The 23,430-nt window shown below is 36.9% G+C and overlaps 1 protein-coding gene across 1 annotated transcript in view; it reads left to right on the top strand.

The window, feature by feature from the left end:
* PACRG (parkin coregulated) overlaps nucleotides 1–22,097 on the top strand; it is a 168,798-nt gene extending 146,701 nt beyond the window's left edge. Inside the window, 1 exon segment of the mRNA XM_032443568.1 lies at nucleotides 21,435–22,097. Within this exon segment, the coding sequence (XP_032299459.1) occupies nucleotides 21,435–21,595 (161 nt within the window). The 3' untranslated portion in view covers nucleotides 21,596–22,097.
* The last annotated feature ends 1,333 nt before the right edge of the window (nucleotides 22,098–23,430 follow it).

Raw genomic sequence — 23,430 nt, 5'->3', positions numbered from 1 at the left:
GCTGGTAGTCTGTGAACTCTAAATGAAGTTCAAGTCACTGAATTAACTTGGATATTTCCCAAATAGTATGAGCCTTTTTAGAATGGGAAATTGGCCTAAATTTTGTGCAGTAGGAAGGAAATCACATAAAATTTCAGAGAGATTAGCAAATCAGGAATGAATTAGAAAAATCAACAGAGGAGCCTTTCTTTTACCATTTTGGACTGACTAGAGTCTTTGCAGTTTGCTCCATTATTTCTGTACTGGAAAAAAAAGGGCGCTAGGAAAAGAATGCTAAAGTATCCTAAAGTATCCCACTGGGAAAACACAGAATTTACTGTCCCCAGAAATTAATGGTTTGTTTTACTTTCATTCTTTTACATTTGTTAAACCTTTTTCTTGGAAGAAGCCTCAGGCAGTGAATTTTTTTTACTAGACTAGAAATGAATATGTACCTTGTACAATTCAGATTCTGCCTATGGACAGGATTAATTCTGGAAACTGAAACACTGCTGTCAGAGACCAATGGCAATCTGCAAATCAGCCATCATAAAGGTAATTTGTATCAGACCACTTCTGTGAATCTATTTGCGTAAACTTGGGTTTACTGGTTTCCTGCAGGAAATAAAGTGGGAGCAAAGCTAGTAGTAACACAAGGGCACAGCCAGCAGAAAAAGAAGAGATTTCGAGAAACAATATCATCATGATAATAATCTCAAAAGCTGAAATGATTAAATTAAATCTGATATTTATTTATTTTTTTCTTAAGTGTACATAATCTCTCATTCTGAAAACTTCTGGACCTCTCACACAGCATTTTCTTCCAATCCTCTTTCTTCTATTTTGTTTTATTGTTATTTGAAGGAAAGGAGAAACTGTTTGTCTTTGTTATTTACTTTTCCAGTTTTGTGTATAATTTCATTTCTTGAAAATATAAAAAAAAATATTTACCATGAGAGAAGGATAATAGTAAAAGTACCATGAAACCGTACCTTCGTACAAAGTCTTCACAGCTTCCTTAACTTACAGTCTTCAAATATAGTACAGCTGCCAATCACAATTAGTAAAGGAAAATTAAATTGTGACTTTATGTAGTGAACAAGAATGTCACTAGAATAATGTCTTTTAGTTAAACTTTGCCTTTACTTCCAATGACTCATCTATTGCAGGGTGAAAAGCCAGTTAGTGTGTCAACTTGCCATTCTCCCTAGATTTCTTCCCTTCTCTTTCTCTTCATCCCAATTTAGGTCTAAATGTTACCTGACAATATTGTTGAAACACTCTCTTCCTTCATCCAGAAGCTGATTTAACTTTTTGTACAGGCCACTGATTTCATCATGTGGGTGACTGTGGTTGCAGAACAAGCTTAGATGATCTTTATCTTGTGTCTTTTGGAAAACTTCAGGGTTAGTTGAACAATCTTGCTACTGACTCAATTTTATGTGCTTTATTAACCCCCAGAGCTTGTGTAGAAAAAGAAAAATGCTTAAAGATTGTTCTTTTCGTGGGATGACTGATTTTAGAGAGGATTCTATGCCTTATTTGGCTTCTTGTTTGAAGGTTGGAATATTCTTTTCAAGCACCTTTCATGCAGGATTTTTGGTGCCATTCCCAACAATCATAGAAGCACTTTAGATTCTTATAAGCCTGATATTAATATTACTAAGGACTGTAAGAGTTAATATATGTAATGATCAAGATTTACAGCCCTACTGATTAGATTCCAAAAAGTTATGCTAAAAAAAGTTCCAAATGACTCACACCATGTCCTGCAGCCATGCCCACTTTTCTTATATTAAATATTGATCACGAGTTTGTGATTTGAAAACATTTTGAGCTGTATTTCTCATATTGTGTAGCTCACTGAACAGCTTATGTACACGCTACTAGCCATATATATGGAAGAGTAGTCCAATACTATACTGTGACTAGCAAGGCATAAAGTTTAAAAAAAAAAACAAAAACACACACACACACACTCAAACTGCCAAACTACACTGTCAACTACGCATCTGGAAGAGAGTGGAAAAGAAAAATTGTTATGCTACAATTATTGTCCTAGTTGTAAGTAATGAACTTGAATGCTAGTCAATGTATTTGTCAGAAAGAGTCCCAGAGGAACTCAGGGCTGGAGACCATTTTAGAAGTCAGGTAGGCAGCCAATGTTCAGTGATATTCATGGTGTGTTATAACGGGGTTTATGGTTGGCTTTCATCTTTTCTGTGTTTGTAATGGCTACTTGGCTGGGTCCAACAAAAGGTGTACATTTTATTTTTAGAATATTTTTTTCTTCTTTGCTAAGAAAATATTTATTTATTTGAAAAATAAAGATTATCAGTGTATTCTAATTGGCAATATATACTATGTATAGCAAATGCTGTTGAAATTATGCAAAAGGATGATAATGTGTAGGAGTAATAATGGAGATGTAATGTTCAAATAATAGCTGCATTTGTCACTTACATCCAAATTTGTAAATGTCACTGAGGTCAATTTACTGCATATCTAACATCGCAAACATTGCATGCTTGTTATTGTTGTTCAGAATAGTAGCAGCCTTATCTTAGATACTGTTTGCAGTCCTATTTACACCTCCAGTAATTACAATAGGAGACATACATGCATTCATGAAGTGAATTTGACCTTAGATACAGGACTAGGAAGCATCTCTTCCTTAGTCATTCAATTCAGCTTCCTGAACAAAGGCAAGTATGTCTTTTTTTATAATAGCCATCCCTAAAGACTACGGTCTTTCAATTTCCTCATTCACGTGGGCTGTGGTGAATCAAGCCTAATGAAATAGCTCCAGAGAATGAAAGCTGAAGGCTCATAATATTAAATGGTGGTCTCTGTACCACAGTTGTGGAGAGGTTTGAAGAGTTCAGTTTTTTCACTCACTCTATTACTATTACTGCACACTATGTGAGGGCAATTTTAAAATGCAAATCATATTCCTTTCCTGTTAGGTCAATAAACCTTGAGTGAATGCTGGACTTCTAATGCCACTGTGTAAATTATTCTTTAGGGTCTGTGTTACAAATCCAAATGTTCCAAGCTCATTTCATTGGATGCTTTTGAGATGGTAACATGATTTTTGTCGTTGTTTCAGATAATAATACACAATCTTTGGAAAAAGTCTCTTCCTCCTTTATATTTAACAGAAATAGACTAGGACAAGTTTTCAGCTCATGTAAATGCTTATCGTGCCAAAGAAGTTCTCTTATGCTAGTTGTAATTTAGCTTTCTTGGGAAAAAAAAAAAAATCTAAAATTTGTTCTAGTATTTTCCACAATTCTGTTTAGTTCAAATGATGGAAACAAAATGTGCATCAATCAAGATAACAGCTCTGAAAGACAGATAAGCCTTCTTGATGACACAGTTCAAGGGAAATGTGTTGATTTGCCAGAAGTGCACTAGAATGCAATAGTTCAGTACACAGCTATCTTTACTTAATTTCAAGCTTTTTAATTGAATGTCAGTCAATTACACAGTTATGATACACATCTTATTACAAAACAAGGTACTACGCACATGCATTTTAAATAGCGTATTCCTCAACTTTTAAACCATTTTCTGTTTTAAAAACCACTGCAACTAAGCAATCATATTCAATTATGGTATCAGCCACAAAACATTTATTACTTAATATGATTGTTTAAATACAAATTAAAACAAATTCCTATCTTGTTTTCTATTAAAACATTTCCCAGCTTTAAATACTTCTGCAGGGTGAAGTATTTCTCAACTACTCATATAAATAGGATACTTTAATATTACCTATCACAGTATTTGAGTATTTTCCAAAAACTAATTTGAATCACAATAGCTCAGCAATCTAATTTACACTTAACCTCACCTTTTCCACCCTGATCCATGTCCTATTTTCTTCTTCTTAGCTGCTTTCTATAGTGACTATGAGGATACTAATTTGAAGTGAAATTTCAGCTTTGTTCTGAAAGCTAAGAGAGCTGTGGTCAATCTAATATCTTCTGACAGGGAATCTAAAATCTTTTGTTCTGTTTATTGAATTAGCCTATATTCTGCTCCCGTGAGCTTTGTTTTTCAGATTGATAGATTCATGATTAATGCAAAAGAGAGCAGCCGAGGATGACAATCTCCTCACGAAGAAATGCTCTCTGAAGTATGTGGGAAAAACATTTCTTAAAGGACTTTGGCATTTAGGATGGAGATCACGTCTTTGGCCTGGTAATTTTAAAGGATACCAATAATCAAAGTCTGTGGTATTTATATGAAAGTAATATGAATTTCAGTAATTCATTCTAGCAGTTTTCAAGGAACGAGTCAGGGCCTGATCATTATACAGAAGACTAGGATACAGTTTTCAACTCACTCAGGTGGAAAAAGGCCTTTTTTCAAAATTTTAAACTATTCAACCTCTCTACAATGCCAGGTAATCCAAATGGATTGCTTTGACAGTGTGGTAGGCATAAGAATCCCTCAGCGTAAGGGGATGATAGGTTGGAAGATTATAGCTTTAGCAAAATTTAACAGAATATTCTTTTCTTCTCACATCATTTTCTGTCTTGATGAAAAAAATGAATTTGCACAAGTGCTCTATCCAAAGAGCTGATTTCTCTGAGGCACTTGGAAAGGTGAAAGCCAAGAACATTACACACATTAGAGATAAAGAAACTGCATGAGGGAACCATTGACAGCTGAGATTATGGACTTTATCAGGTTTTCCTCTGTGAAAATATTTGTGTCAATATGGAGGTTTATACTAAAGGTGTTCATCAAAATGATTTGTGAGAAAGTCCTCAACACAGCAGAATTAAAAGGAGAAAAAAAAAAAAAAAACAAAACAAAACCCATAGGTGGATGGTATTCCTTAGATATTTCCTTCTATTCAAGGACTAATTAAAGAGTGGGGGATTATGGTATTATAGTTCTCTTAACAAAATCAAATACAAAACTTTGTCCATGTTTTCTACTTTCAAATAGTCACTATGAGGCATTAAAAAATTGATATCCAGATTCCATTTTTGATCTGTTTTGTGGAACATTTCTGATGTGCATCAACATCCCAGTATTTGTTTGTAGTAATCAATTTAAACTATGTAACGGAACATATGCATTATATATGAAATATGTGAAGTTCCAGCTGAATTAAACACTCAAGGTTCCCATCCATTTAATAGGTCTTCAAACAAACTTTGTGCACAATTTTATATGAAAGCGTGTATAATTTTTCATTTAAATTGCTGTTTAAGATGTGCATTTTTGATCTTACTGCATTAAGTAATTGTAGGTTAAGCGATGAAAAGATTAATGCATAATATATTTCTGCAGTGTATGTTTATGGGCACTCAGACATGTTTTATTATCAATATTTTTTGTACCAAGTGGAGCTCATTTGTCATTAACTCAGAAACAAAACAAAACATATGGCTTGTAAAGGTATTGTGAATGTCCATTAATAATTTTTTTAGGGAGGTGGAGGGCAGGAATGATAGTCAGAGGAGTGTAATATAATGATACTTAACTTTTCTAGGGGAGAAATACAGAGTTGAGTATTGCAAAATGCACCGTTATCATTATTATTTAAGATAAAATCCTGTGACATTCTTAAAGCAATATTTTTTATGAGTAATTATTATGTTGTCTTCAGCTGTTAAATGAAAATCTTAAGTTGTGTATTCATTTGGACTACAAGTACTCATTTGGAAACAAGCTAACATAAATTAAAACCCTATAAGGAAGAAATGGTTGTCTGATATTGAAAGCCATTAGAATGAAGTGCTGATGATGCTGAAATCAGAATAATTATTTTAATTTTTTTTCTTTGTTAAGGGAATGTGATTTCCCTCAAAATAAAGTACATGGCACTAATCCTACCAAAAGTAAATGAGCAAATCTTAGAAATATACTCAGAGAGAAAGATGATTGTATTCTGCATTACCTTAATATAAAACAACAATTTCAAAATGTGAGGAAAATGTTAATCCTTACTCCCATTAACACTTTACCCATGAAAATCAAATCATAGGATTTGATCTAGCTCTTACTGAATTCACTGTTTTAAACTTAATAGAAGGATGACCTCATCATTGCTGAGTCCAGCACGGTCCCTCTTGCTCCAATTAGACTTTAACAACCTTGGTTTCTTTTTTTCCTCATCTTTTTACTTCATTTCCCTTGAATGGAGTGCAATTTCACCTAAAAGTAGTAATAGACTAATCATTACCTGGCAGTAGTGTATAGTGTAAAACTGGAGTTCGAGAATCTCAGTCCTAGAATACCAGAAATTTATAGAAGCGTGTCCATTTCTTCTGCCGGATGAGTGATAATTGTTTTTCTGCTCATTTTCATCCCAAAATAATTAAACTATGCTACACAACTGCGTGCTGTATTCTTGGTGCCAAGTGTGCTGTTTGGAGGATGTGCAGAGTTTCCCTGAAAATATCACAATGGGAACTGTGGTTCATTTGCATTGTCACTTCCTAAAATTTTGCAGAAACACACCCTTGAAAGAATTAGGTCACACAAAACGTGGCCTGAGGGTTTCTCCTTTCTGTTTTTCCCCCGTGGATTTCCACAGCTGATGCAATGAAAATTGTTCTGCATCGATAATTTTTTGAGTTAAGGTTTCCTGAAAAATGTGTTTGGCTTATGGAAATGAACCATCATTCACTGGGAAAATTCCCCTGTCTTTCCTTCCAGATCTGTTTTCTCAACACAAATGCAGTGGTGTTTCAGTGCATGTACAACTGTATGCTAAACAGTGGCAACTGTAATTACCTTCTCCAAGTGGTTGTCCTTAAAGCCATGCATTCAAAATGCACGTTACAGTAGTGGAAGGAAATGATCACAGCAAATTTTGTTTTCCTTGGATATTACAACTTACATATCAATAACTGTAACTTCAAAGCTGACAAGCTTTATCCTGATGGTTCTTACCTGTGTGTAATAGTCACAGGTTTGAGGTTGGTGGGTTTTTTTTGGTACTGTGAAAAAAAATTGTGAGATAACAATGCAGTTGTTTTTTCATATTGAAAGTAAGACGGTTGATCAGTGTGGTGAGCACACAGAAACTAACATGTATACTATATTTATATAATTATAATTATAATTATATTTTCTGAAGCTTCTGATATATACACATCAAATATTTTCTTTATCTGCATTTACTTCCTCCCCCTCCCCCCCTTTTTTTTAAAACTTTGGTTGTTGTTTGGTGTTTTTTTTTAAATATATTATAGTAATATGTTACAAATATTTAAAATAATAATAATAATACAATGGCTGCTCCAGAAGTAATGCCTCCTATTTTATAATGCTCACCCATGACATCAGAGGCACATGGCAGGAGAGGTTGAACGTTCCTGTCAATATTCTGTTACATGTTGTTGCTGTGCAACAGATGGCAGCAGAGGGGCAGTCTGACAAAATGGTTTCTGAAATGCAAGTGCATATGAAGCAAAGATGTAGAACTGAATTCCTCCATACAGAAAAATATGGCACCCATGTGCATTCATTCACTCTGGCTGGATGTTGGTGGGGACCAAATAATGGATGTGAGCACACTGAGGCAGTGGATGGTGCATTTCCATGGTAAGGACTGTGACAGCAGATCAGATGATGCTGGTCCTGATGCTAATATATGTTGTTTCAGTTTACTTTATGATCACAGCATTTATTTTTCTTTTTTAAAATATTTGGAAGTCCCTTTTGTGAGTATGATACAGAGAGATTATCTTTATGTATTTCCTGTAGATTACATGGTATCTTCTTATATTTAACTGTTATTGTGATATAAATTAATAAAAAGACAAGGAATAAGCCTGTATCATTTAGATTTGTTACTTCTGAACAAATATAAACAGTCATAAATAAATAAAGACAGATGCAGAATAACCATCTGTTAGGAAGTTAGTTCAAGTCAAAACACTTAAAATTTGGCACTGCAGGATGTATTCATGTAAATCTGAATTTAGCCATATAAGTAACTAGACTCATGTCCAGATGTTCTGTTGCACTGCAGCCTTCACTTGGGAGCTGGGAAGGGCTCAGGATCAGCCCACTGAGGTAGCAGCCTAAAATTGGATTTAGGTGCTGAACTTTCTGTTTGAAAGTGTTGGCATGAGTTCATCATCGAACAAAAGGTCTGTCTTACAGATTCTTCATTGCTATTGCATGCATAGAGGTCGAAAGATCTTCTTTCAGTCCATGAATAACTATGGTGATTATGTGAAATCTCCCAGATGATGAAAGATGCAGATTTGAAGTCATGTAGGCTGAACAATGCTGAGTTTGTTTCCTGCTTCCTGGAAAGGTACATCACCACTAGATTTTCATAAAATAATAATTGCCGCAGCCACTACTGTCCTCTCTCATCTTTTTTTCCCTGCCTTCCTAAGGATACAAGGCTTATGGGGTCATAGTATTTTTCTTTTCTGTGAGTCTTGACCCCCCTAACTCCCATAAATTTTAGTCTAATTGTCCAGTTCCAGTCAAACTGGAGAACTGGCAGTTTCTCAAAAAATGAGCATATGAGTAAAGGAGAATAATCAAAACACACACCCATGCTCAGAGAGAAAGGTTGGTGCAGCTCAGTTACTGTGTGGTAGCTTACACTATCTTTCAGCTGATAGAACTTGAACAAAACTTGCTTTATGAGGTGTAGCACATTAAAAAATACACATCCATGGGAAATGGGTATCATCACTGTCCTGAGGCACAATTTGTTTTCACAAGAAAACAGTCAGTCTCACCCAGAAGGAAAGGCAATCAAATCTGTCTTCAGGAAAGGTTCTGGGCTGTAGCTCCAGGCTGGATGCAAAAATCTGAGTCTTGAGAGAAAAGCAACATTTTAGACATCTGTTTCTGCTTGCTCTTTCCCACTGGCTGCCTCTGGGAGACTCACTGCTCAGCCTTTTGCTCACTTGGACACTTATGACTGTAACACCTGCTTTAGGCAGTCCCATGCTTTGTAAGTCTAGCACGGATGTATGGATTGTCCTACAGAGTCTCTGTGATATATACAAAGTTTTACAAAAGACCTGACTGTGTCTGAAATTTCCGTTCTGGTTATAAGAGATTTATACCATGGTGCTGTCTCCTGCACTGTCTCGAATTCTGCCCGTCTGTTCTCACAGTTGTCTTCCGCAGGCACGTGAAGTCAAGTCAGTCTGTTTGCTGAAAACTACAAGCATTATTACTGTTCCTCTCCTGTAAAAATGAGCTCTTATCTTGTTTTACTACTTCCCCTACAGAGCTAGATTCATAACCCCTGCGCATGTCAGCCTGAGCTGCTAGATACAGATACATTACAAAAGCAAGCATATGTAAATAAACTGATATCAGCCTGACTTTTTCCACTACACCTGAGGATTTGCAGGCAGTAGTTACAGTCTCTCTGCCAGACGACTATCAGCAGTTCTGGGAGCTGTTGAGGCAGATGGCTGAGGCACTAGATCTGACAGCAAATACGCCTAAAATGACTTACTGACTCTTCAGTGGTTTTTGATATTAAGCAGAAAGGAAAGCTTATGCCTCTCTATAATGAGGATATTACTAAACCAGCAAGAATGGATGAATGTATTTCTGATCCATACAGTTAAAAGTAAGGAAGACAGTAAAGGAAGAGAAGTCTCAAGCACTTGGAGGTTACTGGTACCTCTTCTCTCATAGACTACTCTAAAAAAGTCAGTACTCATAGCACACATTCCTGTAGAAGCCCTTTACTCACATTAGTAAGGCTGGCTTTTACTTCTAAGCTTTTTCTCAAAGTAAACTTGTAAGCAGGTGAAATTCTTACTCAAAACTGTAAAGCAAAGACATCCCTGCTACAGAGATGCAGATAAGCCTATGTAAATTTTCACTTTGTCTTAGTGCAGAATGACAGTGGAAAATCAACAGACTAAGATATAACATACCAGTTGGTAACCAGGGTGATGCAGTGAATAACATTATGGAATAACTTACCTTATTGAATAACTATGCTAACCTGTTATGCATTCATATAAATTGGAATCTTAATGTAGTATGCCTAAGAAAAGTTAATTAACTAAATTAATAATCTTGACTTTCTTTTCTCCTTTTTCAGCTTCTGTTTTTCTTTGGCTTTAGATATTCCATGTCCAAGTGCTTATTCTTGCAACAAGAATTGTCTATTTTACTTATCAAAGAAGTGCCTAATAAACTTTGTGCCAGGGCGAGTAATTCAGGAAACACATTCCAGATATCACTTTTCAGTGATGGAATTTTTTCATGGCTCATCAAGGATTTTGCTCACAGGAATTTATAGACTAGTATATGTTATTCTTTTACCTGCAGTAGCATCCCATAGTTTCCTTCAAAAGTCATTCTGCACTAGCTGCAGTTGTCCAGAACTGTGCAGTAATAGTTCCCTGAAGCAATGTTCCTGTTACTCCTGTGCTAGTGCTAGTGGGTACCATTTCAGCACTGCAGCTGCAGAGTTTGCATCAGAGACCTTTAAACTCACTGCAACCATTAGCACTGGGCAATGTAGAAGGTGAAACAGCCATCTGTGACCTGCTGGAGAAAGGAGATAAAGGAATTTTGTGAGGTATTACCTCTCCTTTTCTCTGGAGGATGACCTACAGAGTAATAAGCTTTGCAGGAAAACTGCAAGAAAATATTCCTCTTGAAATATCTCCCACTTAGGTGCTGGTCATGCTGCATTCCAGGTTCCTTTCAATGTGTCCCATATTTATTTAAAACAAAACAAAACAAAACAAGGAACCTTATGGCTTTCTTTCATAGAAATGAAAGAAATCCAGTTCATTAAGGCTAGGTATAATCTAAGTGTGTGTATTACTTTCAGACTGTACTAGTGCGTGACAGCATATTCAAGTAACCAGGGAAAATTTATCTTGACAGCATTTGTTTTTGTTCTTCATTTTAATACACAAAAATGCAAGCTGACAAATACTCAAACATATTGTGCTCTGCAGTGCTATTTAGAAACCTCTAGGCTAGCCCGAGTTGACCAAGAGCATTCAGCCATATCGATGACTTTTTCTTTTGTCTGTTCCTCCCTGTTCTGACCTGTATGTGTGTGTATGTGAGTGTTTTCTTTTTGAATCAGAGCAGATGTAGGTATTTCTGTGACCAGGGATGGAAGATGAATGAATGATGCATAACAAAATTAAGACTGAAATTGCAAAAAGTAGCATAGCATGGCATGCTTTACTTAGATATTGGAGAATATGTAAGTGGTCATGTTGGCCTTATAATGCAAGGATTATCTGGGGAATAACAAATTACAAAAAATCTGATCCTTGGCCTAAAGACTCTGTCACAGCAACGTGTTGGGGTAAGCACTCAAATGACCTAACTAGCACACTTCCATCAGCCTGTAGATGCATTATATTTGCAGCAGTTTAGGACAAAGAAAACAAAATATGAATTCAGTTGAGAAACAGAAAATCTTTATCAAGCCTCATTGTTGGTCAGGTTTATTGCTTTAGTAGTGAAGCAAATGTATTTGAAAAGGTTTCACAAACTGAGCTGGAAGTGCTGTGCTGTTAGCAGCTGGATGTTTTCTACATGAAGGCACCCATACAGAAATGAGGAAGGTATTTGCAGTGAGAAGGGGGGTGGAACTTGCCCTGCTGAGCATGACATGCATCCTGTTTGCACACAGAAAAGCCATTTTTGCTTCCATGCTTATTCTCAGAATAGATAAGTTCAAAGGTCTATTTCAGTAAATGTGGAAAATCTAGTATAGGCTTAAGAGATTATGTGCTTATGGGTGATTATAATTATTCGGGTGTAAGCAATGTAAGAAATAGCTGCTTTTTTTTTCTTCTTATATATGCCAGCAGTAAATCTGTGTCATAGACACTGTAAATCAGAAAACTAGATTTTTAGTTCTCTATTCTGTAAGACATAGGATTGGTTTTGATTTTTTCAGAAAAGCACTATATGTAATGGGGGGAAAGATTCTGCATTAACAGGTTTTACTGAAACAACACCGTTTTCTTAAAATAATGAACAAGTATAATAAAACTTAATAAAATTTTCTGGCCCTATTGTTTTTATACACACATGCTGTTCGTTAGATTTTTTTTTTATTATGAGCAAATTCATCCAGACATCATAAGAATGCTTTTATTTTAATGAATTTACACTGCAAGTTAGGATCAGACTTTAAAAAGCACGCTCTAGAAGCTATGATGCCTATCATATAAATGGCATAGACAATAGTCCATCTGTCCAGCACATCTCAGAAGGTGGTTTAGTAGTGGGACAGGTTACTGAGGGAACATGTACGAGTAACTTCTGTCTTTCTACAGACCCGCTGATAGTATCAATAGCATTTTTTCCTAACTGCTGCTCCAGTTCAGTTGCTTTCAGTTTCATCAAATTCAGCAAAGCAGTTCTCAGATGAATGAAAATATCAGGCAGTTCAGGAGCTCACAATATCAGCATGCTTTGCTCTTTGAGCCCTTGCAGTTCTGAAGTAAAGGTAGACAAAGAAGCACTTGTACTGGCGATAGCTGACTTCTAGCAATTATCGAAATAGGTTCTGTAGTTCCACAATATGCCACCAACAAACCTCCCTTTCATTCATCTCAGGAGAAACGTGTTCAGAGAAATGTATGATTCATAGGATGATAATAATGTCATTTAATATCAGTGAAAAGTGCTACAGAGTTCTTTAAATGCCAATACTGAAACATTTTAAAAGGAAGCTTAGCTTGGAACCAGATTTGAAGTACTCAGCAAGCTACATAGGAGAGATTGCATAACTCTTGTTCCTCAAGTCACCCATCCTTCAGATTTCTACTTCACAAATAAAAATGACACAAGGTTCAAAGACTGGGACAAATGCCTACTGGGTTTTCTTTCTGTTGGGCTGGAGGCTTGTGATAGAGGTAGTATGTCCTTCCCTAACTGAATGCCACAGCGATCAGACAGGAGTGCTTTGTTGGCATGCTGAGATAAAGCATTGCTCCTCAAGCATTACTGTAGAAGACTGAACTGCTGTCAAGTGTAACTTCCCTGTGACCTAAGATACTTGTTTTTTGGCACGTAACTTAACGCCCCAAGGTTTATATCTTCTTGTGCTGGATGCTGCTGGACCTCTTGTTTCCTTCATACTTTACACCCTTTTGAATTACATATTAAGCAGCAAAAGGTGCAGTGGTAATATGAGAAGGGCAAGTGCTTTCCAGTTAGAGTCAATGGTGAAAAAGTTACCACTACATACATTCTTCATACTTAATAGTGGAAAAATTAAAATAAAAATTAAAGAAGGACCTAAATTAGTGAAAGATTCCTAAAGCTTTTAGAAATAAACAAACAAAAAAATTAATCTGCATTTGTCATATGTGCTTTCAAAATGCTTCAGCTTTCACAGTTCAAAAGCTGTGAACCTACAGAATTATCACACCTACAGGACATGATTTTCCCTCTCTTCTATCAGCTTTGCATTGCTAGAGGTATGGGACTATACAAAATTCTAGTTCTAGCAAAAACATTGTCTTTTTCTGTTGCAGTGTAAAATGAGTAGCTGTCAGCCAAGTGCCTTTCCATTAGAATTTATTTTATGTCCTTCTGTTCCTTATTTAAAAAGAAATGCAAATTCATGCCTTGGGAAGGTCATTATTTTTATTTATCATTGAATTTTTATTTATCATCGATGCAGTTGGGGAAACTCAGAAAGAAGCAATAAACTGCCTTAAAAAAAAATAAAATACCTTAAGTGTCACTGGAAGGTCCTAGCCATTTTAGTACAGGTATTTGTGGCAGTGAAATACTGTTTTCTCTATCTGGCTTCAGGATAAATGAGTACATTCCAGTCCCACTTCTATCTGTCTTTTAGCATGCATAAATTCTGTCCTTTTCCCACAGCAGCAAAAGAAATCTTAGCAAATCCACATGGTCATTCATAGCTTACATCTCCTTGTCCCTTCTCAAATCACTGCTAAACACCCTCAGTTGACTTTGTGTTTTTGTTGACTTCATTTAATTAGGGTACAGAAAAAGTAGGCAACTGCAGACAACTTCAGACATATCCAGCCCACTGCTCCCAGAATTCTGATGTGAGATTTTTATTACATTGTCCCATTTTTACATGGTTGATTTCAACCCACTGTTACAAAGTTACAAAACCAGTCGTTGAGGTCATTTAGTTGTCCGTGCACTTTTTTTATGAGCAAGATATACAAAACAAGGTCCTGAAATGATGATGGTTTTGGACAGTGATTTTAAACACAACAAATTTCATTTGTATGTAACAGATGTCCATAACATCAATGGTTAATAACACTAAAGAACTATAGTTCCTTAAAGTCCATTAAAGTAATGAATTACTGAGCTTTTTTGCTTGTAAAGAAAAAAAAAAACAACAACAAAAAACCAAACAAACCTGCTTTCCCTCTAAAGCATTTTGGTTACATAAATAAAAATATTCCAAGAGAGGAAGGAGGACAGGTTGTCAAGCATTGCAATTTTAATTATGAATGAATTCAGTGTTGAAAATTGGCTGTTGTAGCATTACATTTTATACTGAAAACAGCGATCCTAAAAGCATTTTGGGACTTTCAGCTTTGTCACTTTGAATTACTTTGGAAGATGAATTACATTTATTACACTCGCACACATACGCAGATTTATTTCCCGTAGTTTTAATTCCTTTTGCATTAATCTGAATGAGAAGAGAGTGGGACAAGTAAATGCATTTCACATCAGACCAGTAAAGCTATGCAAATTGTGCACCCACAAACTTGTTTTTCATCTTAAAAAAGAAAGAAGAAAAAAGAAAAAAAAAAAAAAGAAAAAGAAAAAAGGTGTGTTTACATGTGTCCAAAATGACTGGAAGAACACAGGATTCACATAAGCGATGCAACCCTTGTTGCGCTTTAAGCATGATTTGTGACCTAATTTTGCAACAGTAAACGGTGTCCCAAGGCCACAGAGCTCTCAGATTTCAGTTTCTGCTCCCCTGTTGTGCATGCTGTTTATCTAAGATTGTTTAACACTGCTTTGTTCGATATTGATTACTAGCACAAACACTGGGAAACTTCAAAGTCTAAATTCACTAAGTGTTTATGGAGGAAAAATATACAATAAGTTTTCCTTCTTTTATAACCTCAATGGTCAAATGTATTTCTTAATACCATTTGTTTCAGAATCTGTGATTTCAGTTCAGTTGAACTGTGCTTCAGTTCAACTCAAAAAAAATAAATGTCTGGACTTAGAATGGATTACATCTGATGTTGCTAACATTTCCTGGAAATGGAAAACTCTGATAGCAGCTGCTGTCTTGGCTCATTTTCAGTTATTGGGGGTTTTTGTTTGTTTGTTGGTTGGTTTGTTTTGTTGGGTTTGGTTTTTTTGTTTTGTTTTTTTTTTTTTACTGCAGCGATTTAAGAAGGGTTGCAGCTCTCTCCAGCAGCTTGCGTCATTAGTAAAACATCATCAGTCGGTCAGATGTTTCCTTTCCAATCACAGTGCTTCCTCCACTTGCTGAACTGTTTACTTTCTGAATCATATTTATAGTAACTACACTTACACTCTAAAATAAATGATAATTTATGAAATAAACTAAAAGCGAACTGCATATGGAAGATAACAGCAGAAAGAAACCAGGCTTTATGTTAAAGCAAAATGCCTCCAGTGAGAATCTAAAAAAATCTTGTACGCAGCTTCTTCAGGCAAACAATACCTTGCAAGTTCATAGCAAAAGTATAAAGGGTTTTGTTTATTAGACATATGATGAGCAGAAATTTATGCATATTAGTATTCTTTCTAAATTCCGAGTATATGTGCTTTCTTCTTGAATTGAATTATTCTTCTGCAATCTCTGCAGAACCACAGAATTGTAGAGTGATAAATATTCAGCACTAGTGATGAAAAATAGAATGAGGAGCCAAGAAAAGCAAGAGACAAGGAACTCTAAATGTTGATAGTGTCAAAAAACAGGTTTGTGCGTGTTCAAAGGTAAGGTCTGCTTATTTACTGGTACTTCCAGCTTTAATGTTTTTAAGTGCTTTGAAAGATGCACTTTTAAAAAACATGGATACATTCTCATAGTTTCAAAAGTGTTAAGAAAAATGTTATTAATTTTTCAGACAGATCTGTACCTTTTCTTTCATATGTGATTAGGTTTCCAAAACCAACATTGCATTTGCAGGTTAGCTCTTGTTACTGTGCCAGAAGTTTGGTTTTGTTTTGTATCAAAACAGACAATCTCCCCAGGAATTAACTTCGGCAAATATACCTCCAGTAAACAGGTTTTAATATTTAAAGAGCACTTCCCTTCATCACATTTGAAATGGCTGGTGAAAAGCCCTGCCGTCACAAAGATCCCTGCACCGTTTCTGGTTCTGGGATTACTTTGCACTGAGCAATTTTGGGTATTTGATCCTGAGCAACATGATCCAACTTTGAAAATGGAGCTGACTTTGAGCAAGGCATTGGACCAGAGGACCCAAAGGTCCCTTCCAACCTGAATTACTCTATGAGCTCTTCTTTCCAGTGTTCTAGCTTTGGAACAAGCCTGTGTGAGGCCAGCTTATGCTTCTGTGTGCACATAATCTAGACACGTCCTAAGAAACATTTAAAACTGGTGATCATGTTGCTCTGAGCTTTAAAGAGTGGAAGGCAGAATGTTATGTCTGGATTGGTAGTGACTCAGAGTCATAGTCTTCTTGCAGCTCTTCCTCTACCCAAGTGAAACGAACCAGCAATTTTTCTCCATTTCTTAGTGGTCAGGAGGGTTGTAGAGCCTCACCCCATGAATTTTCACAGACTTACAGTTAAAGGAAAAAGAAGACCAAGCCACATTATCCTTCCTGGAGCTGGCTATTTCAAAGCAATATTGTGAGTCAGAATAGTGGGAACAGTGCAAAGGAGTCCTGCTGCACTGACTCATTGGGGGCTTTCACTTTCCACTGCTGTTGGGAAGCCAACACCTTCTATGACAATTAAACTAATTCTGAGGGGGCACTGAGAAATTTCTAAAGCTCTGAACTCTACCTAAGCAGTGTAGTTATGAGGAGTGAATCCTAACACACATACATGCCAATCTGTATACCATGTCAATCAGCTTTTATTTATGTTTTGTTTTTGTTGCTGACTTATAGGAAGGATAAACTCCCAAAATATAATACAAAATATTTTAAAGCAAGTTTGTACTCCTTAGCTGTATACTGCTCTGTTTTAAGCTTTTCCATATAAATGTGATTCCATACCAAGTAAATACATCTGCACACAACAATGGCATCACTGTTGGTTTTTTTTTTGAAGCAAAAATTTATGCAGTTAGTGGTTAGTTCGTAATAGTTTTAATTGATTAGAAGGCCTGTTGGTTTGGCTGGGATAAGCTAAGCGAGATGCCCAAAAGGAGTTTTAACCATAGTTAAATTTCACCATAAATAGTAATTTCATTTTCTACACTAAAAATTAAAACACATGATTTGTGACCAATCCCTACAATTTGGCACAAGTCACTTTACTTTCCAGTATCTCTGTTTCTCGTGATTCAAAAAGGGAGGAATGACGCCTGTCTTTCCAAGTAGCTTTGTTGGTTTGTATACAGAAACTGTCACATGACAAAAAAAAAAATAAAAGAAAAAGAAAAAGAAAAAAAAAAATAGCAGCAATGAACAAAGTGCATATCACTCTACCATTAACTAGTAGTAGTTCAAAAATTCCTGCTAAATTCTCTTGTTCCAAGACAATTTGAAATCTATGTGGGTGTATATGTGTTTGTAAGTTCATCAATAAAGAATAACAGAATGGCCTTTGAATTACGATTGAATTACAAAAATTGTTTAAGCTGTAGATATGGGTATTCCTTCACGTTGTCTTCAGAAATCTCTTTAAGTATTGTTCTGTCCTCCAACACTAAGCATTCCTTGGACATTTAGCATCTAGGAAAATTCTAATATCCCAAGATCTATGACATTCCTAACCCAACCGAGGTATTCAATTCAATCTGTGATTTACAGTGAGGCACCTTGGCATATTCCAGTGATTAAAAAAAAATACACAACCCTATCCAAAATCTTGTCTGCCTTAATGTGATGTCTAATCTAAACAAATATTAAGTCCTCTTTCAGATACTAACAAATGTCCAGAGGCAAGAACAGATCTGCCTGAGCTTCAAGGGTTAGTTTACCTTTCTTGTTCACCCCAGGTTTTAAAAACTGCTCTGCGAAGCTCTTAATGCTTTGAGAGAAACTTGCTTCTTTAATGTAATACGTTTTTATATTTGCAGCATTACCATAGTAAAAAATTTAAAATAAAATGAAATGGAATACAAATAACACTAGATTTTCTTCAATATCCTGAATCATGAATAGAAGCATGTCTAGACTCAAATGCAAACCACATTTTAAAGCACAACTCAAATCCTTTTCCACTCCCTGCCAAGTGCTGAGTTTGGTCCCTGCGGGTCTGAGCAGGGTTTCCTCAGCTACAGCAGCTGGCACAGAGCAGGCTGGTTCCATCAGCCTGCGCAGGTCTTGACAGGTGCCAAGCCTTTCACTTCGCTTTCAAGGACCACAAAGCCCTTTGTGCATGATTTAGGAGACTGGGAACTAGGCTTTTGATCCAGAAAGGGAAAATGAGATGTTTTCCGGATTTTAATCCTCTAGATCTGTTAGTAGTGCTTCAATGAGTTTCTTCTAACTGCAGTAATAACATTTGCTCTGAAAAGAGTTCTTGGTGCATGATGAATTTGCCAGACATTTTACTTTGAGACCAATCTGACAAATGTTCTTTCTAGCTTTCTCATGTTGATTTATTCTACCTCACAAAGGACAACTTCATAAAGAACTTGAATCAGATCCATGTTCACACTTTACATATGCAACATTTTTGTGGCTGACAAACTTGGCTCCTCATGCAAACTAGCTTGGAATTAAAGTCAAATCATAGAAGGGCATGCTGAGACCGCTATAATTCAGTAGCTATTTTTTTTTCCAGTTAGTCATCATTATTATGACTAGATATTTACCCTTAGGTACACTGAGCAGGTGAGTTCTGACTCACCCACTTGGTGGACGCTGTCCTCTTGGGTTAATTGTTATCTTTCTGTCTGAAAGATTTTTTTAATTCCTATAACTGTGTGGGATAGCTATTTTGCTACTTACCAGGTGACCTTAGTGCTGACATAACCTTTCCAGTATTGTTAGTTGTGACTTGCGCCATGACCTTTATGTGATTTATGTTTGTCTTGAGGATACGAACCTTCACACAGCACAGGTGGTTTGTTAGAAAAAATGATAATGAAGGACAGCACATCACACGTTGTCTTCCCTTGCAGATTACTTCCTTTACCATTGCCTCATTGTCTTAGGTACCTTTTCATCGAGGACCTTTTGATCAAGGCATCATTTCTTGTACAAAGAGTGCTCTAATGTAAAAGACTATAACACGGGTTTCTGGAAAATGCACTGTCCCTGCATCTTGTTAACCTGCTCCAAACTTGCTTACTTCTCCATTATGAAGCGTATCACCATTACTTCCAGAGAATAGTTTTTTTGTTTTTTTTTTTACTGCATCTTTGAAAGAATGATGAAAGCTGTGTAAGCTCATTAAAAGAGCATGTGTGTAGGCTTAAAATTACAGATAATAGACAAGTGGTTGGAAAGTCAGTAATTCCTTTACGTATTTGCCAAGACTTAGGTTGAGGTTCAGGGGTTCCTTTGCCCAGTCTGGTGAAGTCAGAAGCAGCTCCCAGGTGTTTTAGGGAGCACTGGAAGTGCACATGCAACACAGGTGAAGGAGGCACAGTTGATCTCAGGTGTTTTCTGCAAGAGCAAACCATGTCCAGTCTAAATCGCACTCCATTTTAATGTGTTTTTTGCATCTTGTATAAGCTAATCCCATTTTCTTCTTCCTTAACTTTCTTTCTGCACTCTCAGAATCTGTTATTTCTAAAATTATTATCAACTCATTGAAGTAAATGTTGATACAACAACTCCGGCTTTTCACATCCACAAAATGAATTGATAACTTGTAGGAATGTGTCTGCATGTTTAAGAGTAATCCTCACAAAGAATTTAATGCCTTTCTACTCCAAATCTCAGTCCTTGTATCTATGTTTGTGTAGATGTTCAAAATAGTCATATATACATTATTAACTTTGAATGCAATCAGATATTTTACATGAAAATTCAACAAAAGGGTGATTTTTATCTCAGTGTTCACTAGCTTTTCTTCATGAGCATGGGGGTAAAGAGTCACAAAATTAACATTAAGATCCTTGAGCTTGGATAAAGGAAAGGATGTAAGGGTGGGATGCAGCTGTATGTCTGCACTTCATAGGACTTATGATGCGGAAGCAGCAGTGGAAGCAAAACCTTCTCTCACACTTACTTCTATGCACCGTGTTTCTAATGTTAAAGACAGGCACCAGAGACAAAGTTGGTCGTGTTGTCTTGACAAACATGTCCTTTGCTGGCTCAGACTGTAATAAGTAAGTGGAGGTATGTGAGGTGATAAATGTATGTCATGGGCACATTGCCACCACCACGTGGAGCAAGACCACTGGCTGTGTGTAGACTGCCCCTGGCAATGTGACATCCTGGCCACCACAATGCTCATGGTCAGTGTACATTACACTCATAACAAACTGGTTTTTATATGTCTTAGAGTATATATATATATATATATAAAGGAAGTTTCCAGAGTACTGTATTAAAAGGAAACAGAATGTATTTTGCTCTTTTAAATTTCTCAGCATCATTCCTTACTCATGCATTTTGTGTTCTGACAGTTATTTATGCTACAGATTGTTTTGAATAATTATGGTCTGCGTCTATAAATGCGTGCCACCCTTGCTACTCCCTGTTAGAGAAAGAAACAGTACGTAGTGCTGCATGTAGGGGCACCAATAATGTGTCTTTTTGACATTGACTTAATTTTACATAATTTTCGGGGAGCAGAAGTTGAATGAGTGCTGTCCTGTACTCCAGACATCTCTTTTAGGCCAAATGACATCCTCTCAACCAGAAACTGCATAGCCTGTGAATGTGGTGTGTACATGGAACTGACCCAAAGCAGTGCCTACTTAAGATTTCAAAGCACAGCAAGTATAGCTGAAGTCACATTCTGTAGATAAGCATTTATGCATCTGGCAGGAGAATTTGGTCCCAAATAAGCAATGTTATGAAATAATGTAGCAATGGTTTTAAGAGATTCACTGTGTAACAGAGTCCATCCATGTCTTACAATACAGTGTGTTTTCTTTAGTGTTTATTTGGATTTTCACTTGGATACTGAAGTAACACATACATAAACAGCTTTTGAAAGGGTACAGAGTGGGAGCCTGAGCGGAGCCTTAAAGAGAAACCAAAGATATCCTGTTTTCAAATTCAGCCATTTTGCGTTGCAGAACAAAGTTTCTAATAGAGGCAAAGTGACTGACGAGCAATTGTCTATGTAATTATTTCAAAGTGTAACAGTAAATTTAATGTAATCTTTTTTCTTTCCCTTTTTCTTTTATTAATCAGTTAATTCAGGCGATGGGATAGACTACAGCCAGCAGAAGCGTGAAAATATCGGAGATCTGATTCAAGAGACACTGGAAATCTTTGAACGCCATGGTGGAGAAAGTGCTTATATAAACATTAAGTACATGATCCCTACTTACCAGTCGTGCATATTAAACTGACTGGTATCAAATGGGATCATTCCATTTCAGTTTAAAGAAAAAACAAAACAAAACCTGTGTCGGACTCTGTGTGGCATCTTGTTAGTCATGCTTTCTTCTGTACAGCTGCTAAAATAGTGGCTTCTGGGGCATTAGTGTTAGTACTATTGTGAACAAGTCTTTCCAACACATAAATAGTGCCTGTTCCTTTGATTACAATGGTGTACTGTGCTTGTTTGTTCCGTGAAAGAATTGCTTCTTTATAGCAGAGCTGACTCGAGCAGGAATCAGAGTTAAACCTTCAGTTGTGTAGACAATAAAACTATAATTTTCATATGCAATTCAGCAATCGCTGTTCTGTGTCCGCTTGCCCTGAGGGTGATGTCAGACGCTGTAACAAGAAGAGTTTATGCTGACTGCTTAATAGGTGTTTGTCATGGAAGAGAAACACCAGTTCAGCAGTGTCTCTCTAGCAGCTGTGCCAAATAATGTGCACCAACATACAATAAAACTGTTGAATGTATATACCCGTTGTAGTGGGAAAAACTATATGGCCCATTATAAAGCACTGTCAGAAAATTAATGGATGTCCCTTACAAACTCGTGGTCTAAGCTTCCAGTTGTTTACCGTGACACAGAACTTGGGTTCCTTCAGTGACTATCAGACATGAGCACAGTTTGGAATGAAAAAAAAATTTAAAAATCATTTAAAATATCATTTAAAGTCAGCTCAGAACAAGTCAGTAGATATGAACCCTGTCTAAAAAGCATAACATTTCAAAATGTCCAGACTTTGGACTCGTTTTGTATTTATTCTGGTTTCTGACTCTTAAAATATAACCAGGTTGCACTTTCGAGCATTTCTCTGTAATTACAAGGTCTCAAGATGCACCCTTTTGTGGTAGAAGCATACAACTTTATCCAAGTTTTATCTGCTCACATGCACACACACTGCAAGGACTGCCTGTGCCGGAGGCACGGCCTTGTGCTGTCCTGTTCCTTTGGCTGGGCACAGGGCACGTGGGGTGCACCTTCCCACCCACTGAAATGCTGACACTAGACTTGCTTTTGTCTGCTCTGATGGTTAGCTATAGACATTTTTCTTTTCTCTCTTACTTCTCTTTCCTGTGGCTGAAAGACAAATCAGGAAGAAGAGAATCTGCCGTACCCAGGGGTGCCACTGGCCACAGGTGCTCCTCAGCCATGGTTCAGGCCCCACTGCTGCAGAGTACCTGCAGTGTCCCAGGCTCTGGAGACCTTCCTTCTCTGCCTGGTTTCCACTTATTTGTTTTCTTTTACACATAGCCAGAGTTTCCTCCAGGTCCCTTGGGTTCAGGCAATGCCTGTCCTGTGACTAACACACACCTGTGACAGACGAGCACAGCAAACATGCTGCCTCACATGCAGGCCTTGGTAAATCTCCTAGCTCCCCACCAGAAAGGAATACAAAGCCTGGCTGCAGGCCTGCCTGGGGAAATTCAGCAGCTTTCTCTTTGAAATTTCAGGGGAAAGGGGTTGAGCACATCTCTCAAAAAATGCCCTTCTGCACATCCATGCAGGCTCTAGCAATATGGCCTTTGCTTACTGTTTCTCCCTCTACCTCCCCTCAGTGGACCCCTGCCCTGCACGCTGTGCCCTTCACCAGTGAGCTGTTCTGTCTCACGTGATTGCACCTATGGGTTTGGCTACCAGGAAATCACAGGTTTCCACCATGAGTACACGTTATGCTGGAGGCCTGCTGCATGGAGGAACCGGAGTTATTTGACTCTGGAACAAATCAGGCCCTTCATATAATGGAAATACGAAGTCATCTTTCATTTTTTAGCTATTTATACTCCGTCCTGACAAGAAATCCA

This window comes from Coturnix japonica, chromosome 3 (assembly GCF_001577835.2).
Source record: "Coturnix japonica isolate 7356 chromosome 3, Coturnix japonica 2.1, whole genome shotgun sequence".
Lineage (NCBI taxonomy): Eukaryota > Metazoa > Chordata > Aves > Galliformes > Phasianidae > Coturnix > Coturnix japonica.
Note: the sequence above shows the minus strand (reverse complement) of the source record. Positions and strands in the feature narration are given on the sequence as shown.